The following is a 27,292-nucleotide window of genomic DNA, read 5'->3' as shown; positions in this document are numbered from 1 at the left end:
ATTAACATTATTTATTTTGTTGCTGACATTAGATTTTTGCCAGTGGGTATGCATTCAGGCTGGTTTCTGGGTCCTTCTGACATGACCCGTCATTCTTTGATTATTTACTTACTCTCTGGAACAACAAGATGTTCTGTGTTCATCCTGTATGTTTGCTGCCCAGCCCTGGAAATGGTCATTTTTCTAAGCACTGATTTCTTTTAGTGGAGAGTGGTTTTAGAAACTATAATCTTGGAACTCACTGTGTTTATTACTGCTGGGTGTCATTGCCTCTAGAACCTCTCAGTATACACTACTAAGAAATATATGCATGCATACACACATACACACACAGAGAGAGACATATATTTATATATATAAACATACATGCTATAACTATTTCTATATATAAATTTTTAAACCCGTAAGTTCATACTGATAATTCCAATACTAACATGGTACCCTGGTGTTCTTTTCAGCTTTCACCTCTTAAATGTTTGTAAATCCCTTCAGGGAGTGAGAAAACTGGCTCTCCTTATCTTTAGGACATCTACTCATTTGCTAAATCAAATAACTTCTTTGCTCAATGTAACTAATCTCCCAACAACTGCAGTTGCCATCTCTGCACTCCCTCTCCTTACCTCTGCATCAGTCAGGTGCAAGGCATGCTGCTGGCCACGCTTCAGGTGCACTGTCTCCACAGGCAGTGGGAAGGGGAGATGGGAAGGCAAGGGGAGATGATCTCTACAAATATTTTTAATAACAAACTGGTACTTTCAAAAGACGTTAAAATTTCAATAGACGTAAACTCTCTAGGGAACGTTTTACATACAGTGTTGGTAAGCAGAACTGTATGATAAAAAGACCCAGGAGGCTGCTACAGAATCTGTGGGGCCCGGTGCAAAATGAGAACATGAGTCCTTGTGAAAAAAATTATTAATAATTTCAAGACGGTGACAGCAGAATATTAAGCCAAGTGCAAGACCCTATGAGACTGCATGGGTCACATATCCTTGAAGCTGGCCCTGATTACCAGAGAGCACAAGTCAGTGAGGACCTGGTAACATAGGCATTCAAGTTGATGCTGACAATTCACAAATGTCCTTAAATTTACGTCTGCCACTATGAGAATGCAACACGGATTCAATGGTCTTTGGTAGTATCGTGCCGCGAGTATACCAGATGGACGTTTTTCCTCATTAAGGAACAGAAATGTGGTAATTGCCAGTTTCAGTGACAAAGTCTTTTTCACTGAAAATGAAAAGAGAGAATTCTATGTATGCTGAACATGTTCAATGGACAGACTACTGCAGTAAGCAATCTGGACTATATAAGCAGGCATTGTTACAGTCTTCTAGGAGTTGAAAACCTAGATGAGATTACTGACTATCTGAGCTTGCTACATTCATCTAGGTAGGAGTTAAAATTATTTTTAGGTTTCTCCATTTGATTCAATCTAGTTCCACTTTCTTGGCCTGAAGATCAATTACATACAAGAACATTCACTGTTCTATTTCAACAGGTAACATTTCAAGCTTAGAGGTGCTGATATTTGCAATTTGCTCATCAGAAACCTTTCAAGTGATGTCTAGGCCTTTTTTTGTCTGCAGTTGCTCATACTTCAGAAACATGCTTGGGTTGTGAATTGGTATTCCTATTCTAATGTTTCACGATGATTTAAATATCACATCAGCAGACAGCTGTCAAATAGCCTGAGGGCAGCAACAGTTTAATGTGGCTCCATCATGTGTCTGGACAGAATTTTACATTTAATCATTGACTGCACCCTTCAGGGCTAGAACACAGAATCTTCTATTAGGATGCTGCTTCATAAAAACACCATGGAAGATGTTACTAACTCAACTGTCATAAAACTAAAAAGTATAAATAGTCTTTTTTTAAAAAAGGTAATGGGTAGGGCAGGGCGGGGGAAATAACCAATTAAAAACATCAAGTAATCTATCAGTAAAATACAGTAAAATTTTAAAAGTGTGAAACATTGTGTTCTCACTCAAATTATCTTCCTTTCCTCCATTCTCCCTTCTGATACCTGCCTAAGTTCCTTCTTGGCCGGGCATGGTGGCTCACGCCTGTAATCCCAGCACTTTGGGTGGCCGAGGCAGGCGGATCACCTGAGGTCAGGAGTTCGAAACCAGCCTGGCCGACATGGCGAAACCCCGTCTCTACTAAAAGTACAAAAATTAGCCGGGCGTGGTGACGGGAGCCTGTAATCCCAGCTACTCAGGAGGCTGAGGCAGGAGAATCGCTTGAACCTGTGAGGCGGAGGTTGCAGTGAGCTGAGATTGTGCCACTGCACTCCAGCCTAGGTGACAAGGGTTAGACTTCGTCTCAAAACAACAACAAAAAAAGGTCCTTCTCCACATAAACCTTGTAAGTTCAGCTTCACCAGTCAACAGTGTGTTGCCTATAATTGGTGGAAGCTGCCACTAGGTGAACCTCCATGGAGGCTATGCAGATTTTCTAAAGGCACTGAACAGAAAGACACAAATGATCTTCCTTTACAATGATTTCAAACAAAAATAAATAAACTATAATTATTAAAAATCATCTGGACTAAATATCCTGAGAGGAGACTTTTCTCCTTTGCCAGTGGTTTCTTCCTAGCAAGACATAACTAATATCAAATTAAACAGAGTCAGGGTGCTTAACTGTAGTCTTAGACTAACAGCAATTTTCTACAGTCTCAGAATTGCTCTAAAACTTTAAGGCTGAAGCTAGAAAAAAACATGGCTGAGTAAAATCCCCATGAGTCTCTCTTCCCAAATCAGAAAGTTTCGCAGCCACTTGATGCTGTATAAACACTCAGCCTTCTCATACACATTTGACTATAATGTTTAAGTTAGCAATTAACATTTTTCTGAGCACTTTTATTTCAAAATTTTACTATATAGCTTTTGATACAGGTTTCTTTTTTATTTTATTTTATTTTTTTTTGAGATGGAGTCTCACTCTGTCACCAGGCTGAGTGCAGTGGCACGATCTCAGCTCACTGCAACCTCTGCCTCCCAGGTTCAAGCAATTCTACCTCCTCAGCCTCCCAAGTAGCTGGGATTATAGGTGCCCACCACCACACTCAGCTAATTTTTTTTGTATTTTTAGTAGAGACAGGGTTTTGCCATGTTGGCCAGGCTGGTCTTGAACTCCTGACCTCAGGTGATCTGCCCGCCTCGGCCTTCCAAACTGCTGGGAAAACAGGCGTGAGCCACCGCGCCCAGCCTGATACAAGTTTCTTTCTAAAAGTCTAGACATTTTAGATAGTGTCTGAATTCCAAAATTCTAGTTACCAAATTCTAGTTATATCTGAATATAAATTTTAAAACACTTTGAAATGGAATTTCAGGGTTTTTGTTTTTGGAGACAGGGTCTTACTCTGTTGCCTAGGCTGGAGTGCAGTGGAGCAATTACATCTTATTGCAGCCTCGACCTCCCAGGCTCAAGTGATTCTCCCACTTCAGACTCCTGAGCAGCTGGGACTACAGGCATGTGCCACCTCATCTCGCTAATTTTTAAAATGTTTTTATTTATTGGTAGAGATGAGGTTTCACCATGTTTCCCAGGCTGGTCTTGAACTCCTAGGCTCAAGTGATCTACCTGCCATGGCCTCCCGAAGTGCTGGGATTACACACGTGAGCCACTGTGCCTGGCTGAATTTAAGGTTTTTAAATAGAGATATGAAGCTGTTTTACTAGAACACGGCTATCAGATTGTTATTATGTGCTAAGTGTCCTATACGAACATGAATGTGGCCTCTTGGTTCCCTAGTCTCCTATTCGTTTGGGTGAGAGGAAAGAATTCAAAATGAGGCAACATTTATGAACTTTTTCTGAGCTTTCTCAATAAAAAGACAATATTTATAATCCAAATTTCATGACTGGCAAATTAAATATAAACATACAACTGATGTAAGAAGAAACACAAATAATAATCAGTTACAAGGGAAACTAGGGAAATGCAAATTAATACCCTTAGTTAAATAAAATAAAAATACCATAAAGCGCCCAATTCTATAGAGGTTGTGATAAAACCAGTAAATGTTTACTTTAAACTGGTATAATCCCTTTGGAAAGCCATATCAATATTCACAGCAAAAACTGTAACATTTATTTATTTTCCCCTTGTTCCAGAAAGGATTTAAGAAGTATAATAATAATGAAAAGATGCTTAGACCCTTTACCATGCGCAATCCTTCTCCCAGATTATACTACTCTAAGAGATTACTTCAAGAGCAGTAGAAAGTTCTGTGAAGTTTAGCTGTAGTGGAGGCCAGGATAATTACATTTAAAAAAGGAAGAAGAAAGCAAAGAAACCTGGAAGCGACCTAAATTTCTAACAAGGCGAACAGTTTACTAAAAAAGACAAATTAAAATTGCAGAGTACTATGCTGCCATTAAGTTTATAACCATGAAGATTATTCTAAATCCTTAGGAAATGGAACATGAAAGTGCTAACAGCAAATTTGCTAGTATATAAAATATACTGATATGTAAAGATGCACTCCAACTTTGTAAGGAAATTTTTGGAAAAATAATGTTAACTTGTTATTAATACATATATTGAAAGTGGTTTAGTAGTTTTACAGAGAAAACATTATTTTGCTCATGTAAATAGAATATTTTATGGCTAGAAATCAGGAAGAAACATAAGTTCTGGATAATTAGTAATATTCTACAGACTGTTGGGGGGCAGTATAAAATCACATGATCAAAAAAGAAGTGTATGAGATCATGGGGTGGTGCTACACAGCAGAAACACAAGATGTAATACATTGACTAGAACGTGAAATCTCATACGCTACCTCAGCACTGCATACGCCTAGTCTAAAATTTCAGTGATTTCAGTGGCTGTTAAGAATAAAAAGCAAGTTCCAATATAAAATAAATCTGAATCACTTTTCAATGTGGTATATACAAAGAAATGAGTAAAAAGGAAGTAGCAAAATATAATAAATATGAATGAGTTCTTATGCAGGCAGTCAGAGTAATAGTTTAGTAACACTCAACGCAAAACATAAAGTAACATAATGCATCTCAAGGAATTCTCCTCATGCTTACAAAAAAGTAAATGCTTTACTGAACCTCAGTCCACAGTAAGGTATGTTAAAAAAAAATGAATTCTAACAGAAACGTGTGTGACAACAAATATCATAGTTAAAAGCACCAAAACTACATAAAAAATAAGAAAACAAAATGGAAAATACTATGAAGATATTAGTCTTCGTACTAAAAAATCTAGCAAATGATCATATTCACAGTTAACTACATTATCAATCCTAAAGCATAAAAACCTGACATCACAGCTAGACTCTGGATGACTCTCTTCACCAATGGCATTACTGTGTTAGGAACTGAGTCATCACTATCTTCAAACAATAAACTGTCCTCAGACTCATCGAGGACATTACTAATTCCACATTTTGAAAGAGATTGCACCACTGCCTCTTGTTTTACAGTATTCCATTACATTTTAATCCACCCACCTATGTGTGAAGTAAGAGTGTCACTTCGAAATCTTAAGCCTACATCCACCTGTACCACTCCTCACTCACAAGCTCCATAAGTGATGTATTGATAGAGAAACATATGTGACAGTTGGGCCTCCTGAAATTAGAGCTTGTGGACTCTCCTATGGGCCAATTCTCCATAGGAGAAGTGTAACGGGGTCATATCAGAAGAACTGAGAACAGCCAGGTTTCCTTAACAGGCCTCATATGTTGCTTATTAATAATGTCATGCCTTTCTTATCATATGACCTTTCGGTTGTATCATATAAGTGTTCTCCACTCTTCCTGTCATCACTCCTTTACATTTTTCCTATAGAGACTATTTCTGCTGCCCTTGTTTTCTTCAAGTCCTTATTTTCTCAGTTGTTGGTAGGCCAGGATAATGTCGCATAGTGGTATTTAAAAGTCTATAAAATTAAGCTTTTAATGGTATAGCAATGTCTCTGCTGCTTTTGACTCACTGGTTACAGCAGAAAGAAATTTAAGCCGAAAACGAAGGGAGAAAATGCAAATTCTTCATCTGATTGCCTGTGGGATCCATGCCTTGTTACTTTCGGTATTTCTGGATGTGAAATTGCTAACTATTTTGTGCTGTCTGTTGCCATGCTCTGCGGCTGAGAAGCTGCATCTTTACTGCTCTCTGGTTGCTTGAGTCAGTTATACATGCAAATCATCTTTTTCTTTTGTCTCTGTGAATGCTATTTACTGCAGCTTTGTTGTCTACTGTATTAATTTAGATTTTGAAACAATCACAAAGTTACACAAAAAGTCCCAAGTGCAGTACAAATAATTATTTTCCTGAACTATTTGAAAGTTAATTTGCAAATAAGATGTCCCAACGCCCTGAGAATACTTTAAATATTTCCTACGAGGATATTCTCTTACATAACCACAAAAGAACCATCAAAATGAGGAAGTTAACATGGATGCTTCACTAGTGTCTAATCCTAGACCCCATCTGAGTTTCACCAGTGTCCCAATAAAGTCCTTTACAGCCAAAGGACCCAGTTCAGAACCTTGTATTTAATTGTCATGTCTGTGTAGTCTCCTTCAAGTTGGAACTCTTTTCTTCATCCTGATACTTTTGAAGATTACGGGCCAGTTATGTTTTAGAATGTTCCTCAATTTTGTTTTGTCTAATGTCTCCTGACTATTGGATTCAGACTGTGAAGTTCTGGCTGAGTAACAGAGAAGTGATGCTATGTTCTCATACCCTCTATCAGGCAGCCTAGAATTGTGATTTGTCCTATTACTGATAATGTTCACTTTGATCAGCTGCCAGGTTTTCCCACTATTAGGTTATTCTCTTTCACTCTGCAATTGGTAAGTATGGTGGGGGAGATACTCTGCAACTATATACAGTCGGTAGTTGGTTCTAGTTCTGTTAGCAGGCAATAAGTAGTTAACATTCTACACCAAGTGTCACCAACACACTTACATTGTATACTGAGTAATTGCTCTTAGGGAAAATACAAGGTTAGGTTCCCGTGAGGCCCTGGTCACAATATTTTTGTCGACTGTTTAATACATAACCTTGTTTTATGTGTGTTTCTGTTTAAACACTCCTTATCTGATATATATTGTTGATTCATGAACACTGAACTCATGGCCAACGGCACATCACTCATGCCTGAACAAAGCTTACATAACATGTATTCTCTCCAGAAGGCACGTCACAGCCTTCCTGCACTCAGGAGCAATAGCCAGCACTTCAGTACTATGCTTGGGGGCCATACTAAATGGTGAATCCTCAAAAAACTGCACAAAACTTTGAAAAACATGGCATGAAACAGACTGCAAGAAGGACATTGGCTCCCAGTGTGAGCGCTGAAACGAGAAGGCAGAGCACCACCTGTTTGACCTCAGCTGGTGACAATGCTGGGCAACTCAAATTTTTCACTGCTAAGCATGCCCAAGAATGACTGTGAAAATGCCAGTATTGGATTTAAGTCACAAACGAATTTTAGTGAGTAGGAAAATTTGCAAATAAGGAATCTGAGAATGATGAAGACTGACTGCAAATATTATGTTTCTGAATCACACTTACAATTTATTAATTATGAATATTGGTATAAACTAGTGGATTCCTATTTTATTCAGCTGGTTATAATCTGTTAATATCAATATTTATTTTGATGCTCAAATTGTCCCAGATTTGGCCAATGGGAGCCCTTTAAGCCAGATTCCCTTTTCTTCTTTGAATACTTCCTTACTTTCTGGCACAAGAGGTTCCTTTTAGTAATGGAGAGCATTTAGAGACCAAGATCTAGAAACCAGCTGTGCTCACTGGAAACTAAGTACATTCATTGCTATAAAACACACACACACACACACACACACACACACACACACACAATATGTACAGTTGTCCCTCGGTATCCAAAGGGGATTGGTTCTAGGACTCCCAAAGACACCAAAATCCATGGATGCTCAAGTCCCTCATATAAAATGGTGTAGTATTTGCATATAACCTATGCACATCCTCCTGTATACTTTAAATCACCTCTAGATTACTTTTTTTTGAGATGGAGTTTCACTTTTGTCACCCAGGTTGGAATGCAATGGCATGATCTCTGCTCACTGCAACCTCCGCCTCCCAGGTTCAAGTGATTCTCCTGCCTCAGCCTCCTGAGTAGCTGCGATTACAGGCACCTGCCACCACGTCTGGCCATTTTTTGTATTTTTAGTAGAGACAGGGTTTCACCATGTTGGCCAGGCTGGTCTCGAACTCCTGACCTCAGGTAATCCGCCCACTTCGGCCTCCCAAGATGCTGGGATTGCAGGCGTGAGCCACACCTGGCCTCTAGATTATTTATTGATATCTAATACACTGTAAGTACTATAACTAGTTGTTATACTGTATTGTTTAGGGAGTAATGACAAGAAAAAAAAATCTGTACATGTTCAGTACAGATGCAATAACCACCCACTGTTTTTTCTGAATATTTTCCATCTGCAGTTGGTTGAATTTGTAGAATGCAGAATCCGAAGATATGAAGGGCCGACTGTGTTGTTATTCATTACATTTACGCTTATTTCTACATCTACCTATATGTTGGAAACCATGAGTTCACACCACTATCTCCTGTTCCAAAACACCACAGTGCTCACACTAATTTTCTCCTTTTTCAACTTTTGTAATTGACTTCTAAGATAACAAAAAAAACCTAGCACCCAGTATCCTTAATATATCTGCTGATTAGATTAACTCCCTGTAAGTAACTGGTCTTTTCTTGCTGTTTCCTCTTCTGCATATACCCCCAACCCACCCCTAGAGGACGTACAGCTCTGACATCCTGTACCAGATCTGCCCTTGGTGGGAATGAATGCCCTTTTCGCCACATTCTGACTTCATCAGCCTGCACCACGCCTCTGCCTCCTGCATGTGAATGAGTGACCTTCTCACCCTGCTCTGGACCGCTGTGGCTCCCTGCCTCCTGCATGTGGATACCTACACTCCTCCGCACCACCTAATGTCTTTTGGACTGAATTGCTTCAGAAGGGTTGAACAACAAGGGGAAGGGCCACACAAGCAATTTCAACAGTTGATTTTTCTATTAAAATCTCCTTAGTATTCTTAGGTGTATTTTAAAAAATAGAGACCATATAGGCAATTTAGATCCTGCAGTTTGGCCAATGATTTTAAAACTGAGAAATCAGTATGCAGCAGAAGTATCATGTAAATGTCCTTTGACCTTCAAGCAAGTCCGTTACTTTATATTCTCGATAATTTTCCTTAAGTAGTTAATTCGGCTTGTTTTCAGTGTTCATTGCTTTACATGATCAGTCACACAGTTTCTGTGCTCAGTGGAGTCCTGCTCTAGCAGCTGATTGTAATGCATTTGCAGTCTCCTTCTGGCCTTGCATTTGTAATATTGGAACCTGGGTAGTTTTTGGCAGGGTGGTGGGAATGTGTGTGTGGGAATTGGCTTTGTTAGGATTGTAGGTATACAGGTAACTTTATGGCTTCTAAAATTTTTCTGTGATGTTATGTTACGTTTCCAGTATATATGTATGTATGTATGTAAGTATAAATAGGTAAATAAGGTTCCTGATTGTAAATGAGATCTTACTTTCTCTTTTCTAGGAAGAAAGCAGTTCAGATTATTTTGTTTTCTTCAAGCCATCAGAAATGTCACCTTTCCTCCATATTTACATTAATATCTGTAAAGAGTGATTGTTGCTACTTTTTCTTTCAGAGGCTCTAGAACAGAGATTGCACACACGGCCACACTTCTTATGCTCATACCCATTACTGCATCTAGATGGAAGCAGACCTGGAAGAGGAAACACTGAACTAGACCATAAGCTGCTCGGAAGCAAGCACCATGCCTATTGACCGTCATGGCTCCGTCTCCAGGCTCATGAATGAATGGGTAGATAGATAAATACGTTATTGGCAAAGTGGCTCAGACATGCTATGATTTCCATCCCTCCCTATTTTCAGATAGCATTCCAGTTATCTTATTTCCATTCAGAAAAATCCAAAACCCTCAATATGAAATCAGACTATTTCCATGAGAAATAGTAAACAGACTAGTCACCAACTATTTTAGGAATAAAAGATAACACACTACCTCTGTACTCGGTACACTCGAGTCCATGGAGGCACGAGGGCTAGGATCCGAGCCACCAATTCGACCAGGTCACTAGGAGAGTAACTCTTATATCTTCCTGATTTCCAAAGCTCATAAAGCCCAGTCCCACGAATCACCAGGGTAGGATAGAGTTTCAGCCCATCGGGACGAAAAGCAGGGTTCTCAAAAAACTCCTGTGAATAGAGAACAGAAAATGACTTCTCCATTAGTTATGCAGAGATCACTGAGGGTGAAATCTCAACCCTTGACAGCTTCTCTGGCACACCCAGTAGGCCCTGGGGCAGCCTTTGCTTCTGACCAGGTAGGGCATACAGACAGAACAGAAACTCCTTGTTTCTGTAGTCTCACTGGGGCCAAGCAAGTGTGTGCTGGACTGCACTAGGCCCTCACCATTCCAGCTTGTCTCCTGCACAATCTCATCTCATGCCACCCCTCACCATCTGGCCTTTCCACTCCTGCAAAGGCAATTTCCTTTGCCTGGAAAGTTCATCAATTTTTCTTTATCTAGCTAATCTTCAGGTTTCAGTTTGAATGCCACTTCTTCAGAGAGGCCCCTCTGACTTTCAAATACTAGCTGTCCCACTTAAAAAAAATCCCACTGAACCCAGTATTACCTCTTTCTTATCATCACATGACAATCTATTCCATGTCTGCCTTCACCTCTAGAGGATATCTTTCTTTAATAATGGAATATACTTAATTGCTTACATTTCAAAAGTTGTGACAGAGATCATCTAGCTTACAAAATTTAAAATGTTTACTATAGGGCCCTTTAGAAGAAAAGTTTGCTGATCCCTGGATATGACTACTCTGTCCCTAAACCAACTGGCACCATTCCTATCCTGGGCTACACGTTGTCCATTTGTTATCTGGACACTGAGCAATACATCTAACTCAACTACTTTTGGCACAGTCATTTCTTATACTACATCACCCCAGCTGGCTGCTTTCTTTCTTTATTTTGGGATGTAGCAATGAGACACCAGGCATTCTCCTTTCCATGACTTTGCACTGATAATTTGCTCTAATCTTGTTTTGCATAATATATTTTGGAGAAATGAAAGTGGACTCACAGTCCCCTCTCACTCCCACCTTGGTGGGAGTATCTACTCAGCTGGCAGGGCTCTATCTTGTAAAATGGAAAAATCCTTTTTATCTTTGCCACATTAGTCTTCCAAAGCTCTTCATTGTTTAACTTGCTTTACAAAGAAATATAACAATAGACTTTTCCATCTCTCATTGACATCTGTCACGTTCTTAAATGCTGTATTCTTTATGTACTATTTAGTTTCAGAGATCTTCTGTAATTGTGTGATTTTCCTATAACATTTATATTTTAAAGAATCATCAGGTCTTTAATAAATATTCTGCAGCCATCCCACAAAGAGCACGTATAGAAGCCATTGTTCACCCAGTCTGAATCTACATTTGAACATGGGATTTAGAAAAGTATTTCTGGTGCTTGTATAATAAGTTTTGGAGACATATGGGCTGATACATTCCTTTGGAAAGAATGGAAATTGATTGGTTCTCAACTTTTGGTTACACTAGAGAATTTAAAAAAGTGTTTCTTTTCTTTCCCTCCAAAACCACACTAAAGTAACAGGGGCCAGGTGCAGTGGCTCACACCTGTAATCCCAGCACGTTGGGAGGCCAAGGCAGGTGGATCACCTGAGGTCAGGAGTTCAAGACCAGCCTGGCTAACATGGTGAAACCCCATCTCTACTAAAAATACAAAAATTAGCTGGACGTGGTGGTGCGCGTCTGTAATCCCAGCTATTGAGGAGGCTGAGGCACGAGAATTGCTTGAACCCAGGAGGCGGAGGTTGCAGTGAGCCAAGATCGTGCCACTGCACTCCAGCCTGGGTGACAGAGCGAGACTCCATCTCAAGAAAAAAAAAAAAAAAAAGGAACAGGAAAGAATTTTTTAAAAAGTATAAACCCAGAAGAACAAAGAGAACAAGAAAGGAGGCAAGAATGAGACCCAAGATGGCAACAAATTCTTCAAAGACAGAAACTAGGAAGGCTTGTGAATGACTTTGCAAGTAAAGAAAATAGCAAAAGGAGACAGTAACGAAAGGCCTGCTCAATCACACTGCAGAGTCCCAGAAAGGCTCACGGATCAGAGGTACCAAGAACTGGGCATGATGGAGGAGAGACATGGAAATAAAAACAGGGGTACTGGATCAAGGGTGTACATAGAGGGAATTATCCGTTAACCCTTAGCCTTTCCCGAACAGGCAGATGAGAACGTTTAGTCCCTGGAGAAACTGGAAAGCCTCTGCGCTCTGAGATTCCAGGTACAAAGGAAGGTCTAGATGAAGACCAAGGCTGAAAACAGGGAAAAGCCAGCACATAGACTGGTGGACTCTCCGCCCCGCTCTCTGGATGTCAGCAACCAACTTCCTGAGATATACTCAGGCCACTCAGCCCAAAGCAGGAAGTTGGAGAGTTCATCTCTGGATGAATCAAATGGCTCTATGTAAGTGTTCACGATATTGACATTTAGGAATCCCCTAAAGAAAGAAGCGCTTATTGCCAAAAGAACATTCTTCAATGAAGCACGCCTGCAAGCTAGGCACATAGGCCTTGCCATCCGGTTTTTCAAACCCCTACTCTTAAAAGCATAAGAAATCGCTTTAGGCCAGGTGCAGTGGCTCACGCCTGTAATCCCAGCACTTTGGGAGGCCGAGGCGGGCGGATCACGAGGTCAGAAGTTCGAGACCAGCCTGGTCAACATGGTGAAACCCCGTCTCTACTAAAAATACAAAAAATTAGCCAGGTGTGGTGGAGGGCACCTGTAATCCCAGCTACTCAGGAGGCTGAGGCAGGAGAATTACTTGAACCCGGGAGGCAGAGGTTGCAGTGAGCCAAGATCGTGCCATTGCACTCCAGCCCGAATGACAGTGCGAGACTCCGTCTCAAGGAAAAAAAAAAAAAGGCATAAGAAACTGGTTGAAGATCATCATAAACTTGGGGAAACCCTTGAACATTAAGGGGCCAACCAAAACAGAAAACAAAAGGCACTTGGAGGAAACAGAGGCATTGCATACAGAAAAATAAAATGTATAAAAAATATCTGTAATAAATTTCTTCAGAGAGATAAGAAAAGATAAATTATATCCACAATACAAGACCAAGGTGCTGTAGAAAACTGAGAAACCGCCTCTCCCTCTCCCTCTCCCTCCGGTCTCCCTCTCCCCACAGTCTCCCTCTCCCTCTCTTTCCACGGTCTCCCTCTGATGCCGAGCAGAAGCTGGACGGTACTGCTGCCATCTCGGCTCACTGCAACCTCCCTGCCTGATTCTCCTGCCTCAGCCTGCCGAGTGCCTGCGATTGCAGGCGCGCGCCACTACGCCTGACTGGTTTTCGTATTTTTTTGGTGGAGATGGGGTTTCGCTGTGTTGGCCGGGCTGGTCTCCAGCTCCTAACCGCGAGTGATCCGCCAGCCTCGGCCTCCCGAGGTGCCGGGATTGCAGACGGAGTCTCGTTCACTCAGTGCTCAATGGTGCCCAGGCTGGAGTGCAGTGGCGTGATCTCAGCTCACTACAACCTCCACCTCCCAGCAGCCTGCCTTGGCCTCCCAAAGTGCCGAAATTGCAGCCTCTGCCCGGCCGCCACCCCATCTGGGAAGTGAGGAGCGTCTCTGCCTGGCCGCCCATCGTCTGGGATGTGAGGAGCCCCTCTGCCTGGCTGCCTAGTCTGGAAAGTGAGGAGCGTCTCTGCCCGGCCGCCATCCCATCTAGGAAGTGAGGAGCGCCTCTTCCCGGCCGCCATCCCATCTGGGAAGTGAGGAGCGTCTCTGCCCGGCCGCCCATCGTCTGAGATGTGGGGAGCACCTCTGCCCTGCCGCCCCGTCCGGGATGTGAGGAGCGTCTCTGCCCGGCTGCCCCATCTGAGAAGTGAGGAGACCCTCTGCCTGGCAACCGCCCCGTCTGAGAAGTGAGGAGCCCCTCCGCCCGGCAGCCGCCCGGTCTGAGAAGTGAGGAGCCCCTCCGCCCAGCAGCCACCCCGTCTGGGAAGTGAGGAGCGTCTCTGCCCGGCAGCCGCCCTGTCCGGGAGGGAGGTGGGGGTGTCAGCCCTCCGCCTGGCCAGCTGCCCCGTCCGGGAGGGAGGTGGGGGGGTCAGCCCCCGCCCGGCCAGCCGCCCCGTCCGGGAGGGAGGTGGGGGGATCAGTCCCCCGCCCGGCCAGCCGCCCTGTCCGGGAGGTGAGGGGCGCCTCTGCCCGGCCGCCCCTACTGGGAAGTGAGGAGCCCCTCTGCCCGGCCGGCCGCCCCGTCCGGGAGGGAGGTGGGGGGGTCAGCCCCCCGCCCAGCCAGCCGCCCCGTCCGGGAGGGAGGTGGGGGGGGTCAGCCCCTAGCCCGGCCAGCCGCCCCGCCCGGGAGGTGAGGGGCGCCTCTGCCCGGCCGCCCCTACTGGGAAGTGAGGAGCCCCTCTGCCCGGCCAGCCACCCCGTCCGGGAGGGAGGTGGGGGGGGTCAGCCCCCCGCCCGGCCAGCCGCCCCATCCGGGAGGTGAGGGGCGCCTCTGCCCGGCTGGCTGCCCCTACTGGGAAGTGAGGAGCCCCTCTGCCCGGCCAGCCGCCCCGTCCGAGAGGGAGGTGGGGGGGTCAGCCCCCCGCCCGGCCAGCCGCCCCGTCCGGGAGGGAGGTGGGGGGGTCAGTCGCCCGCCCGGCCAGCTGCCCCGTCTGGGAGGTGAGGGGCGCCTCTGCCCGGCCGCCCCTACTGGGAAGTGAGGAGCCCCTCTGCCCAGCCAGCCGCCCCGTCCGGGAGGGAGGTCGGGGGGTCAGCCCCCCGCCCGGCCAGCTGCCCTGTCTGGGAGGTGAGGGGCGCCTCTGCCCGGCCGCCCCTACTGGGAAGTGAGGAGCCCCTCTGCCCGGCCACCACCCCGTCTGGGAGGTGTACCCAACAGCTCATTGAGAACGGACCATGATGACAATGGCGGTTTTGTGGAATAGAAAGGGGGGAAAGGTGGGGAAAAGATTGAGAAATCGGATGGTTGCCCTGTCTGTGTAGAAAGAGGTAGACATGAGAGACTTTTCATTTTGTTCTGTACTAAGAAAAATTCTTCTGCCTTGGAATCCTGTAGATCTGTGACCTTACCCCCAACCCTGTGCTCTCTGAAACATGTGCTGTATCCACTCAGGGTTGAATGGATTAAGGGCGGTGCAAGATGTGCTTTGTTAAACAGATGCTTGAAGGCAGCATGCTCCTTAAGAGTCATCAGCACTCCCTAATCTCAAGTACCCAGGGACACAAACACTGCGGAAGGCCGCAGGGTCCTCTGCCTAGGAAAACCAGAGACCTTTGTTCACTTGTTTATCTGCTGACCTTCCCTCCACTATTGTCCTGTGACCCTGCCAAATCCCCCTCTGCGAGAAACACCCAAGAATGATCAATTAAAAAAAAAAAAAAAGCGAAATTCCATAAAAAAAAAAAAAAAACTGAGAAACCAAATGTAGTTTTAAATTTCGCTTCTTTGAAGATTAATTACTTTGACAACTTTTTGATAGGTGTATTGGCTATTTGAATATTCTCTTTTGTGAAATGCTTGTTCAAGTTTTTTGCCCATTTTCCTACCAAGCTGTTTGCCTCTTCTTATCAATTTCTAAAACTTATTTATTTTAAAACAATTTAATTTGTAGAGAATTCTTCTCTAGAAAGAACTCAGATTTTTCATTTTAGCTCCCTTCTGTTACTCTTTACTAGGACGCAGTTAGAAAAGAAATATGATCCACTCATATTCCCTGTGAGTTTCCCTGCAAAGACTACAAACAAGCAAATAAATCTGTTTACAAGAAGGGTTGTCCTTGCAGTATTACTGAACTATTCCTTATGTTGAAGACGCCAAGGAAAATATGTACTGAGACTCAGCTATTTGCTATGGCTTCCTACAGTATGAAACATACTATATTTTTCAGGAGCACTTAAACTTTTTGAGTTCTGGCTATCCCACTGGTCTCCCTAGGAGCTGTGCTAAAGAAAAGTGTGTTTCACACTGGGACACAGGGTGGGGAACATCATACCCCGGGGCCTGTCGTGGGGTGGGGGGCAGGCGGAGGGATAGCATTAGGAGAAATACCTAATGTAAATGACAAGTTGATGGGTGCAGCCAACCAACATGGCACATGTATACCTATGTAACAAACCTGCACGTTGTGCACACATACCCTAGAACTTAAAGTATAATAATAATAATGATAATAAAAAGTGTGTTTCAGGTGCCTTTTTGGCCTGGTGTCTGAGCATCTGGCTATTAGTTACTGAGGGGAGGATACTAGACTCACAGTCTATTACATAGCCATTGTGGGGGAATTACGAAGAGGGATATCTGTGAATTAATGTTATCTCATAAACAGGTCCTCAGGTGCAGTTCACCAGCTTAAAAAATAATAAAAGTAAACTTCTTGAAAGAATTATTAACTTCACAAATAAGACATGGTAAACTGCATTTTTCTAAACAGAGCAAATTAAAAGTACTTTTATAGATGAAATAACTTGATAAATATCGTCATCATCTTAAAACACACTTGCCCTATCGGAGAATCTGAAGAAAAACAAAAGGCCTGACCAATCTCATTTCTCACAACAAAGTTAACATGGATCAAGAAACTGTGAGAGTTAAAATAACAACAATAAAACAACCCAGAGTTAAAATTCAAAGAACAGAAAGGCAGTTCTAAGCTTAGAAGCATTTGAAGAAAAAAAAAAAAAAGAAAAAAAAGATCGACTTAATGGAAGCACAAGTAAAAGGTCAACAATAGGTTAAGGAAAATATTTAAAACAAATATAAAAACCAATGAGTCCATAATCTCCTTACCTAAAAAATTCATATAAACTAATACTAAAAATATTCTTATCTCAATAGAATAATAAGTCAGAGGATAAAAACACACAATTCCAAAAAGATGAAAGAAATGTAATTAGTAAATACAAACTTGAAAAATGTATTATTACAATTTCAAAATGCAAGTTAAAATGGCACTTCTATTGATCAAACTAGCAAACAGTAAAATATATGTACATATGTGCATATGCATCTATAAGCATATATAGAAAATAAACAGGAGAGAATTATTTGGGAAGAAAAACTCTGCTGAAATGAGTATAAATTGTTATAACTCTCTGCAAAGCAACTTATTAATACAGTGAGATTCTTTAAATGTTTCTACCTTTACCTGATAATTCTACTCCATGGAATTTATCATAAACAGATAAACCTAAATACTAAAAAAAATTATACACATAAAGTCATTTACCTGCAGTGTTTTTTAAATAATATTAAAAAACCAGTATATCTTAAATTCTGAAAAACTTGCAAGGGTTTAAGCAAGGTATGACATATTAAATTAAAAAGACATTTAAATATGTTAACATGTTAACAGAAACCAGGCTACAACATGGATAAATGCTTGTTAAAATGTTAAGTGAAAAAACTATTACAATAATTTCCTATGTCATATATATTTGTATGTCTGTGTTATATTTGCATAAACAACCTCACCCCCCAAAAAACCTATGCATAGAAAAATCTTGGAAAGAATTCATTAAAATGTTAAGAGTTTTGTCTGATGGGGCTATGGGTGATGTCTCTTACCCTACTGTGTTTCTAATATTCTATAATAAGGATGCATTTCTTTAACACTGGAAAACATCAACAGTAAACAAGCAACAAGACCAGATGGGATAAGAAACATGCAGAGCCATTCTGAATGAACCTGGCTGAAGTCACACTTACTGTGAACTGTTCAATGTCTCTTTCTAGTCCCACGTTTGGCAGGTCAGGCATCATATGGGCCACCACTTTAAAACCGGAATCTTTGGCCAGGTGAAATGACTCACACACTGCCTTCACAGTGTGGCCCCTAAGGAAAGAAAATCACTACCTGTGAAAATCACTACCTATTTGTGTAACATCTGTTACACAAATAAATGGGTGACAAAGTTAACACAAGGAACAAGGGGAAAACAATCTCTGAGACAGGTAACAGAAGTTCCATAACCAAAATCATATGGCTGGGGGAAAAGACATCTCAGAAAGTCATTTTTTACATCCCCACCTCTCAGGAGGCCTGGAAGTAAATAACTTTATTTCTGAGATATTTCTCAGAAATTCTCTTACACATCTACTTAAAGTCTTGAAAGTAAAGCATTGGGATGGCAAAAGTTAATGTGTATTAAAATTATCTGGTTTAGCACCACCAGTCAAAATAAGCTTATGAATGTAAATACCTGTATTAAAAATTAAAATGAGCTCAAAACCATGCAGAAGCAGCAAGCTGCTATGTTCTTTCCTTTAAAGATCTTGTGAAATTATTTGTAGACAGGGAGGAAGAGTGAAACCTATGATACAAAATAGATTTCACTGGTGGGTTTGGAGGATCCTTAAATAACAGTAGAAAGAGAGAATGACTTAGTGAGAAGGCAGAGTCATTTGGGGTCACGTGGATAAATCATCTTAACTTGGCATTCTAGAGCCAATCCAGCAGGAAACAAGTCCTAATAATAGTTTTGGGCAACTAAACGGAAGTCTTGTGGCTATCCTTCTGCCACCAAGGTGTTCCCATTCACGGCAGAAGGATCCTAGAAACCACAGACTCCATCTCACTCTCTCAGAATGCTCCCAACCATTTCCATGGCTTCAATTTCTAATGTCTTTTTGCTGATGACTTCCCAATTCCTAGGACAAGGCCAGGCCTCTCCTGAATTCCAAACCCAAATAACCAATACTTTGAAGCAGCACTATTTAAAATGACAGCCACTAGGCACATGTGGTTATTAAAATTTATATTTAGAAGAATTAAAATGGAAAACTCAGTTGCAGGCACAGAACATTTTGATCACTGCTGAACTGTCTATTGCCTAGCCCTGCTCTAAAGCAAACCTTCACTTGGCTATTCTACAGATATCTGAAACTTAGTGTAGCCAAATGAAACCCATATTCTCTCCAAGCCTCCTTGACTTCCCATTCTCTCTTATCCTCACTTCCAATCAGTCACCAATCACCACCATTCACTTCTTTCCAGGACATCAGTATTTCCTGCTTAATTTCTGTAACAGCCTCGTACCCGATCTCCCTTCCAACTTGCTCTTCTCTGACTGCCCCTTACACTGTAAGCGATCTTTCTAAGCTGCAGATATGCTCCATCACATTGTAGCTTTATGCCTGCTGGTGGCTTGCTCCATTAGATTAATGTCCAGCCTCCCTGGGCTGACTCCTCAGGCCCCTAATAATCAGCCCCTCTGCCTGCTTTTCAGCCTCACCTCTTATCACTCTCCTATTTCACATTCTAATCAAACTAAGCCACTCCAAATTCCTCAAATGTGCTATGCACTCCCATCTCCAGGAGTTCATTATTTTCTTTCTGCCTCTATCTTCCTCTTCTGCACCTGACCAACTCAGACTCTTCCATGAAGTCCCAACTCAGATGTCGTATTCTTCAGAAAGCTTCCCCTTCCCCTCCATCTGCACAGCTGTCTCTCTAGCACAGCCCTTGAAGGCTACAGCACTCCAGTTTCCCTGGTTGAAGCCTTTTCCCACATAAGAGCATCCTATTCGGTTACTCTTTCTTAATTAAACATGATATCCATGAGATTCTTCCCCATGCTAAAAAATATTCAACAGATCTCTATTCCTTAAGGGAAAATTCCATCCTCCTCGGCCTGGCATTCCTCTTGGTTGTTTCTAAGATGCTGCTCAGTGCTTGTTTCCCTAGTTCCCCTTTGCTTCCTTCTCCTGGCACAACACCAATCACACCTACCCAAATCCTACAGAATAAAGGGGCCTTTAACACCCAACTCAACACATCCTTCCTCCAAAGCCCACCGTTAGAATTCTCGGTCAATCATCTCAGCTGCCTAATAAACTCTCAATTGTCTCCCCTACTCCACTAATTTAGCAATTAACTGTGAAGTTCCTTATACCGTTAACCTTTCGCGGGTATTTTCTTTTCAACTAAATGATATACTTCTAGAGGGAACATAATAAAGCTCTAACAACTCTTACTTCCTTCTTTCCTTGCACTCCCAAATTTCTCAAAGTTTACAACCATGGCATCATCAAACTTTTTGCTAGTTGGTATTTGCTCCACAAAAATGAATCTCTTAAACATTACCCTGATGTCCTTTTTATTCAAACTCTTTTCTTTGTTCTTGGCCTTCTCTCCTGCTTTAAACTACTAACCCCGAGTCCTCTCCCCTGCTTTCTATATGGACAAGGCTGCTTAGGACAAGAAGAGGGAGAGAGATGAGCGTGTTTACAGGCTGCTGGAAAAGACCCACTAGAGAAAGACTGAAAATGAGGGAAAGAGGGGATGGAATTAAGAACACAGACAGAAGAAAGAACTCTGAAAAGGAGGAATACCCATACTTCTTTCCCGAAGAATGGTCAGAAGGAAGAAAGGCTGGGTATGAATGTAGAGAAAATGGTGAAGTTGGAGGAAGACTTGTGCAAGATCACCTGCCACCATCTTACCTGTTGGTGTCTCTAGCCACATCTTCATAAACACTCTGCACCCCAATCTCCAGCCTTGTGCAGCCATAGGTCAACATGTCACTTAAATGTCGCTTCATGCAGTAATCTGGTCTGGTTTCAATAGTAATTCCAATACACTTTGTGAGGCTTCTCTCAGAATACCTGTAGAGCAAATCTAAAATAATTAACCTGTTGCAGGTTTTAAGACATTACTCCATCTCAAAAAACTGCCTTCTCTCTGTCCTCCTAGTATGAGATAGTGGTAGAGTGTAGGCTCTGGAGCCAGGCTGCCTGAGTTCAAATCCTGGCTCTGCTACTTCCTAACTATGCACATGAGGATGCTATTAACCTCTGCTTCGGTTCCTTTAACTGCAAAATGAGGATAATATACTATCTACACCTCATAGGATTGACGTGACTGAGCTAGCATAGTAATGTTATTATCATCATTATCATTATTATTCTCCTGCAGTAAGCTGCAACCATAATCTCCTTGAAAGCAGTGATTTCAACTGTGAAAACCTATTTTTCAATTCCTAGCAACCATTTTTCACATAAGTGAAAACCATCTGCATTATTTATTTCCCACTCTATATTTTTGAGTCATTTTAAATGAAAGAAAAAAAGGGGGGAGGGCATATGTAATGATTATAGGAATATTTTAGATGAAATGTCTTCTATATACACAAAAGCCTTTTCACCTAGTCTATTAATCTTAGCAATGATTTACAAAATTACCAATCATTTTTGTCTTTTACTAAAATCACGTATCAGAGTAGTGAGCACCACTTTAGATTCATGCTCTCTGAGTTAGTGGCCTTAATGCTGGCCAAAGAGGCAGAGAAGTAAGTCTCTTGCTAGCAGGGCTAGTGAAGTAAGGCGACAGGAGCTCACATTTACAGAGGCTGTTGTGGGCCAAGCTCTGTGCCACACACTCTAGTACTGAATCCTCCCACTAGCTCTATGAAGTGTGTCCTATTACCTCCATTTCACAAGTGATGAAACTGAAGCTGAAAGGGAGTAAACAGCGTGTTCAAGGGCACAGAGCTAACAAAATCGGAGTCAGGATCTGAAGTTGGGTCCACCTGACTTCAAAGTCCTTGCTCTGTATTCCAGTTACCACACTGCTTAGACAACTCAGCGTGGACCCACCCCAGACTTCTCTGCTTTTCAACATCTCTCAATTTTTTTTTTTTTTATTCGGAGTTTCACTGTGTTGCCCAGGCTGTAGTACAGTGGCGCGATCTTGGCTCACTGCAACCTCCACCTCCTGGGTTCAAGCATTTCTTGTGCTTCAGCCTCCCGAGTAGCTAGGATTACAGGCGCGTGCCACCACACCCAGCTAATTTTTTTGTATTTTTAGTACAGACGGGGTTTCACTATGTTGGCCAGGCTGGTCTCGAACTCCTGACCTCAAATGATCCACCTGCTTCGGCCCCCCAAAGTGCTGGGATTACGGGCATGAGCCACTGTGCCCAGCCAACATCTCTCAAGTCTTAGAACCCCATCATTCTTCTTAGTGCACCCTTCTACAATGTTCTCAATTTTGGGGGGAGGATGAGAGAAGCCTTTAAAAAAAAATTTCCCATTTATTTTCCTTCTTTCTGAAGAAGTTCACTGCTCTTTACTGAAAAGTAAAAATCATAAAATTTCTGTAATTTTTGTAACTAATTCCATGAGGTTCACTCTTTCACTCTTAATTGTCAATAAAAACGGACTTATTTATTGCCAATAATAATTAAGAAAGCTAAGAATTACCAATCTAGAGAACAAATTCTCAAATCTTTCATTCTGGACATTTGAACTCTTTTGCATTGTTTATTTCTGTATTCCACGAGGTTTTAGGTAGGATTACCACAGGCAACAGGACTAAAGGTAAACAACTAGTTCAAAGTCACTAAAAGATGAACTATGAGACAGAAAAAGGGCTCAGATCTTATCAAATCTTGCCTAAGACAGGATTCAAACTAATTTGGCTTCTCTGAAACAATAGAATCATCAGGTCCTGTGCCTCTTAAACAGGTGAGTACTAAGGCACGCAGTAACAGGAGTACATGATGCCACAGGAGAGACGTAACACACCTTCCTCCAGCATCAATTATTGGGTTTGAGGGAAAACATTTTTCAAATAAAAATAAATATTCATATATTATGGAGAAAGCACACCATACAAAGGTTGAAAAAAAAAATACCAAAAAACCCCAGAAAGCAAAAAGCTCTAAATGACTACGTTTTTAAAAGTAAATGAGAATATCCTAGAATGAGGCATTCCAATTGGTATTTTTTAAAAACCTGCAGTATTTCTTAAAAGTGATACCATTAAATTAGCAAGCGTGGTGGCATAATAGTAGCTTACATCACTGGGAAAAACTAGAGGGGAGGCAATTGCACAAATGGGAATTTGTGTAGAGGAAAGAGAAAATTTATTAGCTAGTCTTCCTATTGCAGAGTGTCAAAGGCCCCACCAAGGACATACAGAGGACACTGCTGCACAAGGTCTCTTTATAAGTCATCAGAATATAGTACAGGCCACAGAAGGAAACCTTATTCTCAAATAATAATTTAACTCCATTTCAAAAATGTTTTTCCTCAAGCAGGAAATGTCATTACCTTTTGCAGCAACAGAAATGGAGGAAGAAAAAAACAACTCAAGTTTTGAAAAAATATTTTATATTTATAAAAAGGCTTTCACTATATTTCCTCTTTCCAGAATTGTATTTTCATCTGAAAAGCAATTAAACAGAAATTTGTATCAAATTTGAATGACAAAACAATGAATTTTTCCCATAGGCTTACTGTATTCTCATGAAAATTTTTTGATAATACTATATCTAATCCTACATCTCACTAAATCTGATTCACTTAACCGAGATGTAAATATATCAACATAACTGTTCTTTAATATGCAAATATGCGTATACAGGCTTTCAACCAATCTGTGCTGACATTTTATGGCCTGGTATTAATATGAACCCCCTGTATCGTTTAGGTAGCTATCCAACAGTATGTGCCACTTAGCCATCCAAAAGCATGGCTCTCCTTCAGTACCTAGTTCAACTCCCATACCTCTTTGGGGGCTACAAGTTCTTCGGCATGCAGCAACTCTGTCAACTTCTCGAGAGACAAGGCCAAGACTCAAAAGGGATCCTCTGATTCCAATTCCACTGCTCTTTTTGTGGTATTACAGGTTCATTTTAAGCCTGTACAGCTCAACACTGTGGGGTTATGTTGAATCCTACGCTTTTCTGTATGCCATAGGAGTGGCACCAGCTATAAAAGATGCTATGTTCTCTGTGAAGCATAGCTTAAGTCAAAACCTTATATTGACAGAATTTTTAAAAATTGTGGAGCAGGGGTGAAGAGAAATGGGACAATAACCCAGGAATTTAAAAGCAAACAAAAACCAAAGGCTACGAGCCTTCAAAACAGAGCTCCAATACATTTCTCCCCTAATGACATCTTCCCAGAACCCCTCCACCCCCAGTGAGATCTCAGTGCTCCCATTCCCAAGCACCCTGCCCACAATACAAGTAGTCTGCCTTGTTATTTGTGGTTATGTCTGTCTCTCCATCTGGACAGGAAGCCCCTGAAAGCCAGCAGGCTCAAACATGTCTAGAGGCTAAAAGGCTTCAACACTAAAAATTCTCCGTTGATTAAAAAAAAATTACAAATTTGAAGAAGGAATAAATGAATTAGGCATAACTGGGAACACAGGAGGTCTCTCTTCACTCCAACAGCAGCCTCCAGATACATCTACCGCTTATCTTTCCTCTTGCAAAAAGTTAACCTTAGAAGGTGCCTAGCAGTAGGCCAGGTATTCTTCAGAAAGTAAAAATATAATAGTTCCTGTCCCAGACATGCTTAACAATCTAGCTGGGGGGATAAGACATACAGAAAAAAAAAAAAAAAAAGAAACGACTACAGAACAAAAAGCTAGAAGTGGCAGAAATATAAATAGATTTAGATTATTTCTTGGGAAGCATGTTTCTATTTCTGGAAAGAAGAAAGCGACCTTTTGACAGAAGCACTATCTATTATTACCGTCTCCTTGCACTAAGGGCCCAACCAGGGGGACACTGATGGAAGGAAGATAGCACACTGATTTTAAAGTCTCTTCATTATCTTCTGGAAACTATCTTTTGTTTCACCCCAAGAAGCTGTGGTATCAAAGAGGTGGGCACCTCTCATTACAAATAATTCGTGGCAGCTCCTCTTTCAAAACCTCTGTCCTTACTGCAACTGGATGTGCCTGAGTCTAGTCTTGCTTAAACTCTCACAAGAACTCAAGGCTCAAGTTGCTGAATGGCTTACAGAATATTCCCTGTGTGGATATGCTGCAACCTCATACTCAACCTGTTCAAACCAAATTGCACAGTAAAAAATGGTACAGAGATGAAATATTCATTTTCGTTAGTCACAACATACAATCTCTTCTCCATCTACGGTCCCAAAACAAGTCAGTGGAGTTTACCCACTTCTTTGAACAGCCAGATTTGTTTGAATTGTTGATAACACCTTGAGTTATTGGTGTAACTCCTTGGCAGCAGCACCATAAACAAATTCCTCTTCTTAACTATTACCCTATCTTGAAAATACCTCAATAAAATTTGAAGTTCTGCCCAATGCTCTGCTAGTGATGCTCTAGACTTAACTGAGTTGGATGTTTGATGTGCTTGAGGATTTAAAAATAACTATTACCCCCAGTCTTTTTTTGAGATGGTAGTCAAGTCTGCTTCCTCGATATTGGTGGTTATGTCACGAGGTTCTATAAATTAACCACTGCCCAACACAAAATGAAGTAACAACAGAATTTTGATTTAAAAATGAGTACTACCTATGAAAAACCAACCTGGTGGCACTGCAGCTTACAGACTAATCAAAGACTCTTGTGCCCTATCACATTAGCTGGCAGGGCTTAAGATATATAAAAACAGCTTATAACATTTTGTTTGAGGTTTGATTTTTTTCATGGCTGACAAAAACTATCATTTTGTAGTCCCCTCGTGTAGCTAAAGAACCAGCAGCAACACATTATTAGTAGAAAAGAAAAAAAGAATCACAGATATTGCATTCTTTTAATATTATATCCACATTGAAATTTAAGGGTTATATACATAAAAACATTATAAAAAATGGTTGTCAGAAAGTGGTTGCTAAATGAAGAATAACTTGTGAACATATCTTTTAGATAAAAATTCTCATTCATTAGAAAGCTTCAAATCATAGATGACAGAAAGGTGTAATTTTAGAGATAATATAGTCCTAAACCTCCTCATTTTTATAGATGAGGAAACTAAATCACACACACAAAATAAGTGGGTTAAACCAGGTAATAATGCAAAATAATAATATAAATAAGTCTGGAGACTATGTCTCCTGATTCTTAAGGGACAGTTCTTTCCACCGCATTCACTTAGCATTATTAAGTACCAGAATTCTATGCTTAAGGCATTGTACTAGATATAAGGAGTCCTCTCCCTTTCTCTTAAGAAGATATTCCCTATTAAAGGATATAGAAAAAATACATTATAAAGAATTAGACCATAATAGTATTCATTACAACTATTATTCTTGGCTACTGAAAACCAAAGTGAGGAGATGATTAAACTGGCAGATATAAATCAAACCATCAGCTTAAACTGATGTATCAATAATTACATCAAATGTTAACAGACTAAACACTCCAATTAAAAGGCACACACGAGCAAAATGGATAAAAAAAAGACCCAATTACTGTAGACTTCTGTCTAAAGAAATGCATTTTCAAGATAAAGAAACATATGGGTGGAAAGCAAATGGATGGAAAAGGATAATACACAGGGCAAACAGTAAGCACATGAGGCTGTGACGGCTAAATTAACACCAAGTAAACTGCAAGACCAGGGATGCGGAAGGACATCTCATGATGATAAAGAGGTAATTTCACAATGGTGAAAAGCTCATACATCAGGAAAACACAGCAATCATAGATGTGTATGTACCTAATAACAGATTTTCAAAATACATTCAGTAAAAATCAATATAAATGAAGAGAGATGTAGAGAGTTCCTCAATCATACTTGGAGATTTCAATCTCTTAGCAATTGATAGAACTACAAAAGAATAAAAAACAAAATTTACCTGAACACTACTACCAACCATCTTGGTTTAACTGATATTTATAGAACATGACACCCAGCAACTGAGGACACACATTCTTTACAAACACACATGGCATGTTCACCAAGAGAGAACACATATGCTGGGCCATAAAACAAGTCTCAATAAATTTTAAAACACCAAAATTATACAGAATAGGTTCTGTGGCCAAAATGAAAATAAATTAGAAATTAATAAGATATCAAGAAAAACCTCATTGTCTGGAAATCTGGAAATTAAACACCCCATTCCTATACATTCCATGGATCAAATACATACATATAAAGGGTATGAAGAAATATTTTGAATTGAATAATAATTAAAATACAACATATCAAAATGTGTGGGATTCAGCTAAAGCAGTGCTTTGAGGAAAATGTCTAAAATGATGGCCAAGCTTTTTTTCTCTTTTTTTGAGAAGGAGTCTCACTCTGTTATCCAGCCTGGAGGGCAGTGGCGTGATCTTGGCTCACTGCAACCTCTGCCTCCCAGGTTCAAGCGATTCTCCTGCCTCAGCTTCCCCAGTAGCTGGGATTACAGGTGCGTGCCACCACACACGGCTAACTTTTGTATTTTTAGTAGAG

The 27,292-nt window shown here is 41.2% G+C and overlaps 1 protein-coding gene across 6 annotated transcripts in view; it reads right to left on the bottom strand.

Moving 5' to 3' along the window:
• ELP3 (elongator acetyltransferase complex subunit 3) overlaps positions 1-27,292 on the bottom strand; it is a 100,310-nt gene that overhangs the window by 43,238 nt on the left and 29,780 nt on the right. For all 6 annotated transcript variants that reach the window (XM_063816976.1, XM_001165532.6, XM_009455087.5 and 3 more), the window contains 3 exons: positions 20,571-20,732; positions 17,835-17,961; positions 10,078-10,271 (listed from right to left, as the gene is read on the bottom strand). In XM_063816976.1, the coding sequence (XP_063673046.1) occupies positions 10,078-10,271; positions 17,835-17,961; positions 20,571-20,732 (483 nt within the window). The remainder of the gene's footprint in view (positions 1-10,077; positions 10,272-17,834; positions 17,962-20,570; positions 20,733-27,292) is intronic.

This window comes from Pan troglodytes, chromosome 7, assembly GCF_028858775.2.
Source record: "Pan troglodytes isolate AG18354 chromosome 7, NHGRI_mPanTro3-v2.0_pri, whole genome shotgun sequence".
In the NCBI taxonomy this organism is placed as follows: domain Eukaryota; kingdom Metazoa; phylum Chordata; class Mammalia; order Primates; family Hominidae; genus Pan; species Pan troglodytes.
This window is presented reverse-complemented; position numbering and strand designations above follow the sequence as displayed.